Here is a 13,486-nt window from a genome sequence, read left to right as displayed (position 1 = left end):
TGCTGAAACGTCTCAGCTCTCAACACAGAGGTGACTGACTCTGAGCAGGTCAACAAAACTACTCTGCTAACAGCTTCACAGACAGGTTTTGGCTGCTTGTGGAAGATGGATATCCAGCATTGTTCATACACATTCAATGCATGTCCCCAAATTCATATTTGTGTTGTATGGCCCCTAACCCTAACCCTAACCATCCTAACCATCCCCCTTTTCATGCCTCATGCCTCCTCATGCCTACTGCTAGTCCAAAGATAGACCTACTTGCTTGAAGCTGGCTCCAAAAACAAGTCAATCCCAATAGACCCCCATGTTAAAATTCCCAACTTTACAGCAGAAATAAACATGTTTATAGCCTGGTAGAAAAAACGGCTGTGGTCTCTATAGCTTATTTAATAAGGAGTATTGGGTCCCTTTCCTCAGGTGTTCGGTCTAACTTAAGAAATCTTTGACCAGGCTATGCATTTCAATCAGCACATTAAATCATTGACCCATACATGTTTTTTCCATCTAAGCAATATCTCAAAATTCAAGTCTGTCGTATAACAACCGGAACTCAAAATGATAATTCATACTTTCATATCATCATCAAGGACGACTGTAACTCCATCTTCACTTGTCTCGGCAAGTCATCTCTGAACTGTCTACAAATGGTCCAAAATGCTGCTGCAAGGCTGTTAACTAGGTCCAGCAGGATGACTCACAACACCTATTTTAAGTTCTTTACATTAGCTTCCCATCCATTTTAGGATTCATTTTAAGGTTCTTGTTATCACATATAGAGCCCAGCATGGATGGGCACCTCAGTACATCAGTGATCTTCTCCATCTCTATATCCCCAGTAGGTCACTTAGGTCTTCTGACCAGGACCTACTAGCTATCCCTCACTCTCGGCTGAAAACTAAAGGTGATCGTGCCTTTGCAATTGTGGCTCCAACGCTGTGGAACTCTCTTCCTTTACACATGCAGTCTGCATTCTCCATAGATGCTTTTACAAAACAATTGAAGACCCATCTTTTTAAATCGGCCTTTGTGTCACCTTGAGTTGTATGTGATGTGAAGTGATTGTTCATTTGTTTGTTTCTTCTTGAGGTACCCTGTTGCTTTGTTTTTATGTTAACTTTAACTTGTGGCATATGCCCTTATTGTTTGTATATTTCTAGGGTCTTAATTTTAACTTTTATTCCTGTGAAGCACTTTATTAATTTAATTTCTGTGAAAGGTGCAATGCTAAATAAACTTATCATTATATTATTATAGTTTGGGAACCACTGCTTTAAGTAATGAGAGAGATAAGAATCAATATGATCTTACTCAAGACTGTCTCGGGTGACAAAACTCTTACAGGAAGCCTCATGTATCAAGAACATAACAGAATACCACCAACTGTGTTGCACTACATTCTTAATGGCAGAAAATTGCGCATTAGTCAGTGATATCATGACCTGACATGAGGGCAGATTTCTTATTCACACATTTTGGACTGATACCACAGGGTTATTAACAGCCAAGATAGGCAGTTATTATATGAGGCTTGTTGTTCTATTGGAAATTAATCACATTGAGCCATTATGCAATCTCTAAAACTGTCTTACAGTGGAATGATGTGTCTTTTAAAAGGTTGGAAGTGGTTGAAAAAACAGCAATACAACTACAACTTAAGATTAGATTTAAAACAGTGAGCTAGAGACTTTGCTACTGTACTTTCCAGACTATTTACCTGCAATGAAAAGTGAATTAGTCCTTTAATATCAGTAGTGCTTGTTGCTGATATTATCTCATCACCTGGCCTGACGCCGTGTGCCAACCTGTACTGTCTGAGAGATATCAATCATTCGTCACATCTTCCAGCACCTGATAGAAAACAACTGCCACATTGGCACTCCTCCTGGAGGCCAACACATCTGGTAGACACATGTTACATATGGCCATCAATCATGAAGATTAAAAACAGTGGTCACTGCCATTTCCTACAGATCTCTGGGTTATGAAAAAAAAATGTGAAAAAAACACTATCAAACAGCAATAGTTAGGACATGTTATTGCAGAAAAGTTGACAGAAATTCTTGTTGGTTTTACAGCTTTCCCAAATGTTTGTGGGTATCACCGTTCTTTTTCCTTTCCCATTTACTGACTTGTTTCTGGGCCAAACCATTCCAAGAAAAGTTGTTTAAAACCATGCAGCCCAAAAATGCAGCTCCTCTGGCTCTCAAGATGATATTCCTTCTGGAAGCTTGAGAAGGTAATCTGGAGCAGAAAGACAAAAATGGAGTAAAAATATGTGGGAAAAACACACCAAAATCTGTCTTTGTAGAAGATGACAGCACCAGTCAGGTCAGGTTTAAATGGTTATGAGAAAAATGTTAGTGTTGTTATCAACCAAATATTATATTAAACAGGCAGTGAGAAAGCACCAAAGAGCATATTTTCCATACCTGCTCATTAGTCTATCCCAACATGCACAAGGTAGAAAGCAGAGAAGCAATCTGGAAAGGGGGTCAAAGAAGGGTAACACCAATAGACAATGCCTTGCACACCTCACACATAGATCACACCTACGATGTTGAGCTACTATGTGAAAAGTAACTGAGATATAGTCTCACCAAATTCTTCTGTGTGATGTGTCATATTCACCTTACTTGCATCAACATGAATCATATACAAACCTACCCCCAAGGTCCGATTTCCAGTTACACTTTTGTCTGGATTGCTTACACATCATAACTGGGCCTGTTAACTTCCCAAACCATGATGCCATCTACCCATTTTCCAAAACTATAAACACTATTCCCCTGTTTTCATCACGTGCTCATTTAGAAAGCGCTGGCATCCAATATCATCAGCTCAAGTCATCACAGCTGGAACCCAATTAACACACAATTCTCCAGGTGGAAACACAAAATTGTTCACACACCAATCAGAACATCAGGATAGATAGATAACAGGGCTGTGGGTCAGTTCACTTGTTTTGGAACAATCGATCTACAAAGACCTGAGGCAGAATAAATGTGATTTCTTTCTTTATGTGTTTTTTTCATTGGTTTATATTTGTAAATACATTAAAATTATTTTACTGTATTCTACATTTTTTTCAGTTGCATATTTTTGCAGTACATTTACTTTTTCACTCAATTTCAGTTAATTATTACAGTACATTGAGGAATTCAATTTTTTGAAAATGTATACATGTGTTGTGTCTTTATATTGTGTTCATCATGTAAAGAGGTTGTTCTGGGGGAAAACGATAAGCACCATTATTCATTGCAGTAACAGGTTTTTACAGTACTGCTCCGAATTGATCTCACCAGTGTGTAATTGCTATGTTGTAGTGTATGTGTGTATGTGTGTGTGTGTATTTGATGTGTGATGCCCGAAGGCAAAGTTGGGTTTACATATAAAATTACATGGTTTTGAGTGGAGAGTTTGGTTTTGACACAGAGGTCTGAAGTTGATTGAAGATGAATGTGCAATTATGCATTAGTGTTTAGAGTATTGGGAAATGGAGTATAATTTCAAGATATGCGTTTAAGTGGCTTATCGAGAAAAGACATAACATCCTTAGAAGATAGTACTCACATATTTCATGAACTTGTCATCGTCTTGTCTACCTCCCTTCTCTCTGAAGACTACATTGGAACAGTTCAATGTGAACAGTTGCGCAACATTCATGACGCAGATATGATTGATGCCAGCGTTGTTATTGATATGACTCAGACTGCCTCAGGGTCCTTAAACAATGAAACATGTCACATAATGTATGTATAATTTGCTGAACCAGTGTTTTTATTGAGATACATTCTGTATGATACAATTATTCTGACTAAGCATTTATTTTATTGGTAGCAGTGAATTTAAATGGAAATGGAAATTGGAAACATTGAAATGGAAATGTTGAAGTATGCAAAGCCAGTCTGAATTCTCTACAGATAGAGAAGTACAGATGTGCTCACAGTGTTGTTTTGCAGTTTAATATTCAGGTGAGCCAAGGTGATAATGTGCTCTACTGTCACAACAAAATAGGCAGGGTCTAAACAGAACAAAAGAACTCCAAACACAGTAAAGAAATGGTACCCTGATTCCTACTGATAGAGGCATAGCTGTGGGCTTTTAAAAGTAAAAATGTTCTCACACCGCTATTGAAACCAGACAAAGAAGGCATAATATGTGGTGATGAAGTTTCAGATGAGGAACAAAAGAACAGGTCAGAGAAAACGAGGTGAGGGACAGAAAGGGAAAAGAGAAAAATGTGTGTCTACCGGTGGGAATGAACAAGTATGGGCCGCAAACAGGTTTACATTACAGTTATGTGTGTCTTTTACTTCTACACTTATGAGGACCAAAATGTCTTCACAAGAAGGTGGAACGTCCAAGTTAAGGACATTTGGCACCTTTTAAAGGGGCAACTTCAAGATTTGGACTTTGGTTTAGGGATAGAGTTTAGATTATGTTGATTTTAAAGATTAGTTAGTTTATGGTAAAAACTTAGGTAACACTTTCTATGACGCCTATGTCCACAATGCATTATAAACATACTTACATACATAATGTGTTATAATCTGCTTATAGCACTGTATAATTATCGCTATAAGCACTCATAAATATTCATAATACTTTATAACAATAATCATAACACATTATAAAGCATTTTATAATGACTTATAAGGTCAAGTATCATAACACTTCATAATTGCTGGTCACTCACTGACATTTTTTTTTAGTCATAGTGTATTATAATTCTCATAGTTGTAATACATTATAACAATTTTATTATGCATTGTAATCACTGTTATGATGCATTATAATGTGATTATAAGTTACTCTAAGTGGTCATTGGGTGCTTTAAGTTAAGCAATGAAACTCCTGAGGTATAAGCAGATATAATACATTACAAGCTGGTACAAGTGATCATTATTTGCTTTAAGTGAGTGAAAAAAATATCATTAAATCTCTCTAAGAACAACACAAAACATTGTAAAATTTGTTTATTTGTTTAATGGGTCATAACAGACAAGAAGTTGAGTACCCCAATTTGACACAACTTTCTGATGATGAACAACTGAATGATGGACATTTACATTTCACTAATGTGATGTTTCCCAAAAGCTAACTCTAAAGACACATTTCACTGAGAATTACAATACACTGTGATCCTTGCATAAAAAAATTGACAGTGAGCAATTTTAAAGTATTATGATACTTGACCTTATAAGTCATCTTAAAATGCTTTATAATGTGTTATGATTATTGTTATAAAGCATTATGAAATTTATGAGTGCTTATAACTATAATTGTACAGTACTATAAGAAGATTATAACGCATTGTTAGTATGTTTATAATGCATTATAGACATGGGTGTCATAGGAAGTGTTACCCAAAAGTGAGTTAAGAGATACATTTAAACAGGATGTTGCAGTGCAGATGCTTCTCCTTTCTGCCTGTATGTTTTTCTATACGAGATTTATTTGCATAATTTAGAAGTGGAACTGACTCAAAACTCAAATGACAAATGTATAAAATAAAGGGGAAAGGTAGGATTCAGTTGATTTTAGTTGGCATACTGTAAGTATAAATTGATTTTAAATTAAAGGTGTATGGTTTTATTTTTGTAGGTTAATCTCTCTACACTATAATAAAACAGGTACATTGATGTAAATTAAATATACTGTATATACAATGTCAATTTTAAATCAAACAGGATAAGATACATGCATGTTACCAAATACAGAGAAGGCCATGAAGTGGTTATGAAACCTGTTATAAAACTGCCTTTTCTAAATCTATTGCCGACGGAGAGAGCGGAAGCATCATCCGCTGGCTCTTTACTGTTTTTCTGTTCCTGTAGCTTCCTGATCTCAAGGTCTGTTCCCAACTCTTACAAGTTAGGAGGTGCTGTAAGCCTGTTTAAGTCAAACTTATTTATGAATCTAACTTCTGGATGAATAATCGCCAGAACTTTATATAAGCGAATGTGAGAATAGGATTATATTCAGGTAAACTTTAGTTATGGATAGGCATGTGTCAGGGAGGCTGAGGGTTCGGGTTACAGAATGAATGAGGTCAATGAAGGTGCACACAGGTATAGCAATGTAAAAGTGTGTGTGTGTGTGTGTTTGTGTGTGTGTTTGTGTGAAAGAGAGAGTGAGAGAGAGAGAAGCCTGTTGAGAAAACCAAACGGTGTGTGAATCACACCATGACAAGAGGGGAGGCGTGGTGCAGAGGGTTGGGCTGAGCTCAGGCATGGTACCAGCCCAGTCCATCTTTCTATAAGAGGGGCCCGGTCCTCCCAGCTTCACAGCCACTCAGCAAAAACCTGTCTACCCACGCTGCCTGTCTCTTCATAGTCCACTCAGCTACTATCAAGAAAACATGAGCAGACAGAAGGTGTATTTGGAAAAACTGGCCCGGTTCTTCCAGATCCGTAACCTCCTGCTTCGTCAGGCCCTGGCAGAGTGTCTTGGCACCCTCATCCTTGTGGTAAGTGTGTTTGTTCAAGTGTGTGTATGCGTGGAACTTACATTGTATCACCGCATGCTGAAATAGACAGAAACAGAAAAAGAAGAAAAAGCTGCTGAAAAAGTTTTGAGTGAAAAGTTTACCAAGTTCATATATTGTAATATACTCTATGTTATTTGTTATATTCAATTTTTCTATTTATTGATGTTGCAATATGATCATCAGTTACTTTCTATATGACAGCTATTTTTCTACGAGTTTGCCATGTTCAAAGAGTTGAGGAATGATTGCAAAAGAAACTGCATGTAATTAATCAGCCACACAAAGACTTCAAAGGGAGTAAAGTGACACTCTTTGTATTAAAGAGAGCCAGTGATTACTCTCTAAATTGCTAAGCTAACTTGCGCTGGCAAACTGAGTGCATTGCAAACAGGTAAGTAACAGGTTGTTCAGGATTGCATGCACTGTGGACAGTAACATATTTGCGATATACACAACAATATTTGCTCCGGGCTGGGATCCGGGATCCAAATCCTCATGACATCCTTTTACGATGTTACAGGGAGCTCAGTCTGTGTATGTGTGTCCATGTGTGAGAGCGTTCACGTGCATCACCAGTGTTTAGCTACAAATTCCCCATTTAAACATCAGTAACTATTCATTTTTTGCCGTATTTACCACATACCAACAGACATAATTGAATAGTAGCTCTTCACCCAGAATCAGTCATAAAAGGTGCTTCAGATTAAAAGCAGCATCAGAACATTGCTCAGTAGGAGAAATAGAAACTGTCTTTTGTTGACTGAGTGAAATGAATCCAGACTCTGTGCTATCTGCCCTGATTAAAAAACCAAACAAACAGCCTTACAGCTGTTATAAGTTGATACCGTACTTTAAATACAACCAGTTTAGTAAGTAAGCTAAAGGTAACATTCATTGGGTGGCTCAAAGTTGGATGACTCACTCTTTTATCTACAGTGATTGACACAACAGCATATGAAGGCGTAGCATTATGTCATTAATTTAAGAGAGCATTTTATTTTAATACATAATTGAAGTCCATGTAAAAAAAAAACATTCATATGAAGCAACTTGCATGACGTAGTCATAATTTCAAGTAGCTTGGTTTTAATATGTTAACAAGTAAATACATTGGTTTGTGGTGTGAAACAATTTTTTAGTTTGTGTGACGTTTTAGCATGTGTCGTGACTACTGATGTGACAGAAAGGTGTGGTGCAGTTGTTTAATAGGTGACACATGTCAGTGGCAGCTCTGGGAGGGTCAGAGGCAGAACAATAGGTAACATGCCAGACATAATTTTACTTCCTCTCATCAGCAATTACAGAAGTCTCTCTCTCTTGCTCTGTCGTTATCTTTGCTTACCATCTTCTCTCCAGGTATAAAATCCTGTCAATACATTTTTCTGCTTGTGACAAAGAAAATGAAGCAAGCAGTTTATGATTAATCAGCAATTAGTAAAGGATTACTTGGAAAGATGGGTAACATGCAAGGTTGTGTGTGTGTGTGTGTGTGAGTGCGTCTCTTAGAATCAATAAATTTTGGCTTTCTTGGCACAGAGTCAATAGCTCCTAGCAACTTTTTGCAATCATTTAATCAGATGTTTCACAATCCAGTGCTGAAAAAAAGCTTTTGATGGGGTAATTGACTTTTTGGCCACTGGCTGATGTTGTCAAAGTGAGTTTGGATGTTTTCAGCAAATAGTTCAGACTCAAGCAGTAGAATGTGTAGTATCAGGTCAGTCGCGTAATCTAAAAGGACTTTGAAAAGATGTCCTCAAAGGTCACCTATAGACAGATACTGGGCTGTAACTGTTTTTTCATAAAGTAAGGACTGAGCTGAAAAACAAAAAGTGTCAGGATACTCTTTCATGTACAGTTAACCTCTCACTGCACTCACAAAATGAAATGTCTCTCCCACTTCAAACTACTGTTCCCCTGCTTTAGCTTGGATCATAGCTGTAGGGGGGCTTCTGAGGCTCTTCATCCTAAATTTGAAAAGATCACAAAGCTAGTGATTTAGAGACAGGTTCCAGCCCAGCAATTTCTTTTTTGCCTTCAGCTCTTAAACAAATGCCAAATGTGTGTTTCAGTAGGCTGTGGGATTTTTATAAGCTTCCCAGCTGTGCTAAAAGCTGGGAGTAGCTCCACAGATGCATGACCAGCTGAATCAGCCGGTTCAATGTTGTTTGGGGAAGTGGTGGGGTGCAGTTAAGTAACTACAACATTATTACAGCAACGTAGTAAGTGGCTGAAATTCTTGAACAGAGTGAACACACACTCAGGAATAATACTAATTTGTCCTGAATTCAGTGTTGGATTTAAATGAGACTTTTCTGGAGGAATTTGATCTACGTAAGTAAGTTGGCACTTGCAAGTGAACGGCCCATCATTTGCAATCTGATGCGTCTGACGTTTGGAAAAACACTGTGAACTGAAAAATCCAGAGTTTTTGCATTTCTATTTCCACATCCCACAAGCCCATCATGGCATAACATCAGGGAGACATTCACTCACACTCCACAAACAAAACAGCTAAGCACAATTCTACCATGGGGCATGATTTATATAGCATTTTTCCAGTAATGGTTGGTCTCATCGGGGTGGAAAAGAGTTTAGACTGGGCCCAGTGATGATGATAGCCCCTCAGGTGCCAGTCCCTCTGAGTGTGGTTCCCTCAAGCTAACCTCAACATCTGAGTCCTGTGGTCTGACTGAAAAGCCTCTTCATCAGCGGGCTCAGCAGAGCAAGCATGGACCACACACTTCTGCCAACATAACAAAGAGAACACAGGGATACACAAACATAAACACATAATCACAGAGTATGCAGAATGTACAGTATGGTATATGCTTGGCAATACTGTTGCTGCATTTACTGCATTCTGTAAAACCTTCTTCTTTTGACAGAGTTATGTACATTTCCCTTCTTTTTCACTCATTCAAAATGGGAATGAACCATATTTTTTCCTCCTTCCTAGATAAATCCGCTTGGGAGTAACAGTCTCCCCCAATCAAGGTCACTACAGTGACCTTTCTGCACATACAGCATACTGTACTCCTGTGTCCCATTATGAACACCATAGAGCTCCTTTAATTCTGAATAGAGCTTGTTTAATGGGTCTTTGTTTCACTGGACTCACTGATAATGATCACATTCACCCCTTGGCTTGACCTTGACTGGCTGACAAAGTACTAAATTATTTTTTTTTGTTTTGTTTTGGGGGGGTTTGTACAACACTGAGATACTGAATAAAGTGTGTGGTGTGCAAAACCTTTTAGTGGAACTTGCTGAAACCCTAATGTGCCTCCTCATGTTAAAAGGATATCATTTTCTAAGAATACATAGAACAGGCACCTTGACAGAACATATAAAGTTAAATTTAATTTTACTTAATACCAGACCATATTTAAAAAGATTTAATTTTAAAATCACACATATCACATTAACAATCATTAGATTACTTGCTGTCTCTGCCTCAGGAACAAAAGTTATTTTTACAGTAAGTTATTGGGACTTAGCATTAACTTGTTTTTCTACTCTCTCTCCAGATGTTTGGCTGTGGTGCTGTGGCGCAGCTGGTGTTGAGCGGTGGTTCCCATGGTATGTTTCTTACTGTCAACTTCGCCTTCGGCTTCGCTGCCACCTTGGGCATCCTGGTCTGTGGCCAGGTATCAGGTAAACAAATATTTCATTGTAGATTCCATTATCTAAATCAGATGTTTCAATGATTCATTTGGTTTTATTGTGGGTGGATGGGCCAATTTGCATGGCTACATTTTACCCAGCTTTGCATTTTATATTTATAAATCTGGAGTCTGTATTTAAAGCATTTTTGTCTATATCAGGTAATGCTGTTGTACTATATGTTCATGATCTATAATACTGTCACCATGTACATTTGCAGGTGGCCATCTGAACCCTGCAGTGACCTTTGCCCTGTGCCTGCTTGGAAGAGAGCGCTGGAGAAAGTTCCCCATGTACTTTCTATTTCAGACAATTGGTGCTTTCTTTGGGGCTGCCATCATTTTTGGCATGTATTACGGTAAGGGATGAGTCCAGATGTGGAGCCAAATTTAAAGAAATGTTTTCTTCATCTTGTTACAGCTATATATGAATAGATTTATGTTTTAGGTTTCACATAATCATGTAGTGCTTTGTTTAAACAGCAAGTCTAAACAAAAATTTTATATGCCATATTTTTCCTTACTTGTATCCCTTTAGATGCCCTGTGGGACCATCCCGGGAGTTTCAATGTGACTGGGCCACATGCCACAGCTGGCATCTTTGCTACCTACCCTGGAAAACATCTCACCCTTGTCAATGCCTTCTTTGATCAGGTACTCTTATGAAATGTGGAATCAGCTGTCATACACTAAATTGTAATTTTCAGAATATACATGATGTAATTCAGGTATTCAACTCTCATTTTCCTCTACATCTACCCCTTTTCACCATAGATTATTGGCACATCAGCGCTGATCGTTTGTATCCTGGCTATTGTCGATCCATACAACAACCCCATCCCCCCAGGGCTGGAAGCCTTCACTGTGGGATTTGTGGTTCTGGTCATTGGATTGTCTATGGGTTTTAACTCTGGCTATGCTGTCAATCCTGCCAGAGACCTCGGACCACGTCTTTTCACCGCTATAGCTGGATGGGGCAGCGGGGTTTTCACGTACGTGCCCAGATTTTATTCATTTTTTCCGCTAATGGTTTATGTCTATGGAACACTTCTTCAAAACACTCTCATAGTGCTCATTCACTGTCTACAAAGTAAAAACAAACATAGTATAATTAACTCTTTTTCTCACTCCTCAGTGTCAGAAACGGCTGGTTCTTGGTGCCCATTTTTGCCCCATTCCTTGGCACCATCATTGGTGTGATGATCTACCAGGTGATGGTTGGCTTCCACGTAGAGGGAGAAGTACGTGACCGGAACAGCAAGGAGCAGGAGAATGTCCGGCTCACCAGTGTCACTGCCAATGACAACTCTAAAGAGGCTACCAAAGAAATGTACTAAGTGTGTTGGAGATACACTCTAAAACATGTACATTTTGTAAATACCAACCCACAGCAGCATTTCTCCTTCCAGCCACAACTGTTTTTCTCAAACCATCTTCACAGCTGTTGGGATATTTCCCAAGATAGTGTGTTTGTGAAACAAACCAGGCCACTTTCTTTATCTCATCATGTGATTGTATTATATTGTAGAGGAACGATTGTGTATGAGTGTAGAGGGGAGAAACACAACTTCAGAAACACAGAATTACATTAATTCTTTTAAGAGATGAAAATTAATTTGGATCTAAGTGTCTATAGCACTCCAGTTTGAACCGTTAATTGTTGAATGCTGTTTTATATAGCTTTTTTATATAGTTCTACATACTTACATACAGTAGATGTATTTAGACAGATCTTTTCCAACCAATTCCTATGCATTTTGTCAGTCCAGAACCTTTCAATGTTAACATGTGAATTCAGGGATATTGTCAGGAAATTTGGAAAAATTACAATTTCAAGCTTTTAACTTATGATCAAATATCTGTCGGTGAATATCTGTTTGAGAAGAATGTTGTACATTGCAAGCACAGTAAGTGAAATAATGCTATCTATGAAGACAACGTCAACATAAACTCTGCTGTTTAGAGCTGACAGATGGTGGTGAAGCTATTCTTTCCACAGCATTCTTCACTTTACCACTGCTAGGGCAGCTATATTAAAGCTGCTGTCTTTTCATATACACTCTCTTTGCCCTTTAAAGAGCCAACCAGTAATTCCTAAATGAGATGACAATTATTGTAATGAGTCATCAGCTACCACCGTTTACCCTTTGTATGAATTAAGTGTTATTAGCAGCTACTGTATTTTAGTTTCCCCCTTTCACACTTAATAATATCAGAAAAGTGTTAACAAATGACAATTATCTTGCTTAAATAATCTACATAGGACTGTACAGTATCATTTATCTGTCTTAAAAGTGTTATTTTCATTTATGCCTCTTGTCGTTTGTATCTCGTGTATGTCTCAGTGGTTGGGTGCTAATCCAGACTGTGGGCCTCTTTGTGTTTTGTATGTAGGTTGAGGGGAAAGGCTTTTGTACTAACACAATAAAGTTTTGTTTCTATCGTTGCATGATTGTGGATCATGTTACTCTCTGGTTGCGGATCTTTCTGGTCTGTCCCAAATGCTTCTCATTTCTGGGGTTGACTGAAATCAAATTACATCAGAGCACAACTCAACTGAACATACCAGTGAGTTGCACCTCGCTTTGCTCTGTTTGTAGTGGTTCAACGTTGGGTGAGGTGCGGTGGGGTTGTCGGCATTTCTGTTAATTCTCTACTCACCAAATTTAAATTATTATTTTGATTCCATTTATTCTTCAAACTCATAACTTTCATTTAAAAATAAGAAACACGAATTAAAGGTGCAGTGTGTAGAATTTTGTGGCATCTGGCCGAAACGACTTGGCAGAAATAGAATATAATATTCAAAAGTATGTTTTAATTAGTGTATAATCACCTGAAAATAGGAATCGTTGTTTTTGTTACCTTAGAATGAATCCTTTATATCTACATAGCGAGCGGATCCATGGAGCCCACCATGTTGCACTGCCAAGTTTCTACAGTAGCCCAGAATGGACAAACCAAACACTGGCTCTAGAGAGGGCCTTTTGTGTTTTTGCGGTTTTCGTGGTCACCATAGGTTCTCCTACACACTTGTAAGGGGAAGTGGAGGGGGAGGAGCATTCACTTTGTTGCAACCTCACCGCTAGATGCCACTAAATCCTACACATTGGTCCTTTAAATTTCTGTTATCCAAAATTGAGAATTAATGGAAATAAATTAATAAAACATACTTAATAAGTTGCATCTAAGACAGAACATTAAGTCGGGGAGAAAAATAGTGAGAAATACACCATATAACAAAACATACAAATGAGTAGGTCCCAGATCGAGGTCAGGAAAGAGCTGAAGTTTTTGAGAGTAGCTTTAGAGAAAAATCTCAAGAATCTGT

The 13,486-nt window shown here is 38.1% G+C and overlaps 1 protein-coding gene across 1 annotated transcript; it reads left to right on the top strand.

Annotated features, from left to right (window-relative positions):
• Positions 1-6,298: 6,298 nt before the first annotated feature.
• LOC122994653 (aquaporin-3-like) lies at positions 6,299-12,602 on the top strand. The gene is made up of 6 exons (XM_044369470.1): positions 6,299-6,472; positions 10,021-10,147; positions 10,377-10,514; positions 10,694-10,809; positions 10,930-11,147; positions 11,291-12,602. Exons 1-6 carry the CDS (start codon positions 6,365-6,367, stop codon positions 11,490-11,492), a joined length of 909 nt encoding a protein of 302 aa, XP_044225405.1. The 5' UTR covers positions 6,299-6,364; the 3' UTR covers positions 11,493-12,602.
• The last annotated feature ends 884 nt before the right edge of the window (positions 12,603-13,486 follow it).

This window comes from Thunnus albacares, chromosome 2, assembly GCF_914725855.1.
Source record: "Thunnus albacares chromosome 2, fThuAlb1.1, whole genome shotgun sequence".
Lineage (NCBI taxonomy): Eukaryota > Metazoa > Chordata > Actinopteri > Scombriformes > Scombridae > Thunnus > Thunnus albacares.
Note: the sequence above shows the minus strand (reverse complement) of the source record. Positions and strands in the feature narration are given on the sequence as shown.

Bases quoted from the DNA above. Each gene is read 5' to 3' on its own strand.
- LOC122994653 (XM_044369470.1), top strand. From the start codon at position 6,365: ATGAGCAGACAGAAGGTGTATTTGGAAAAACTGGCCCGGTTCTTCCAG. The intron at 6,473-10,020 runs GTAAGTGTGTTT...CTCTCTCTCCAG, and splicing joins TTGGCACCCTCATCCTTGTG to ATGTTTGGCTGTGGTGCTGT. The intron at 10,148-10,376 runs GTAAACAAATAT...GTACATTTGCAG, and splicing joins GGTCTGTGGCCAGGTATCAG to GTGGCCATCTGAACCCTGCA.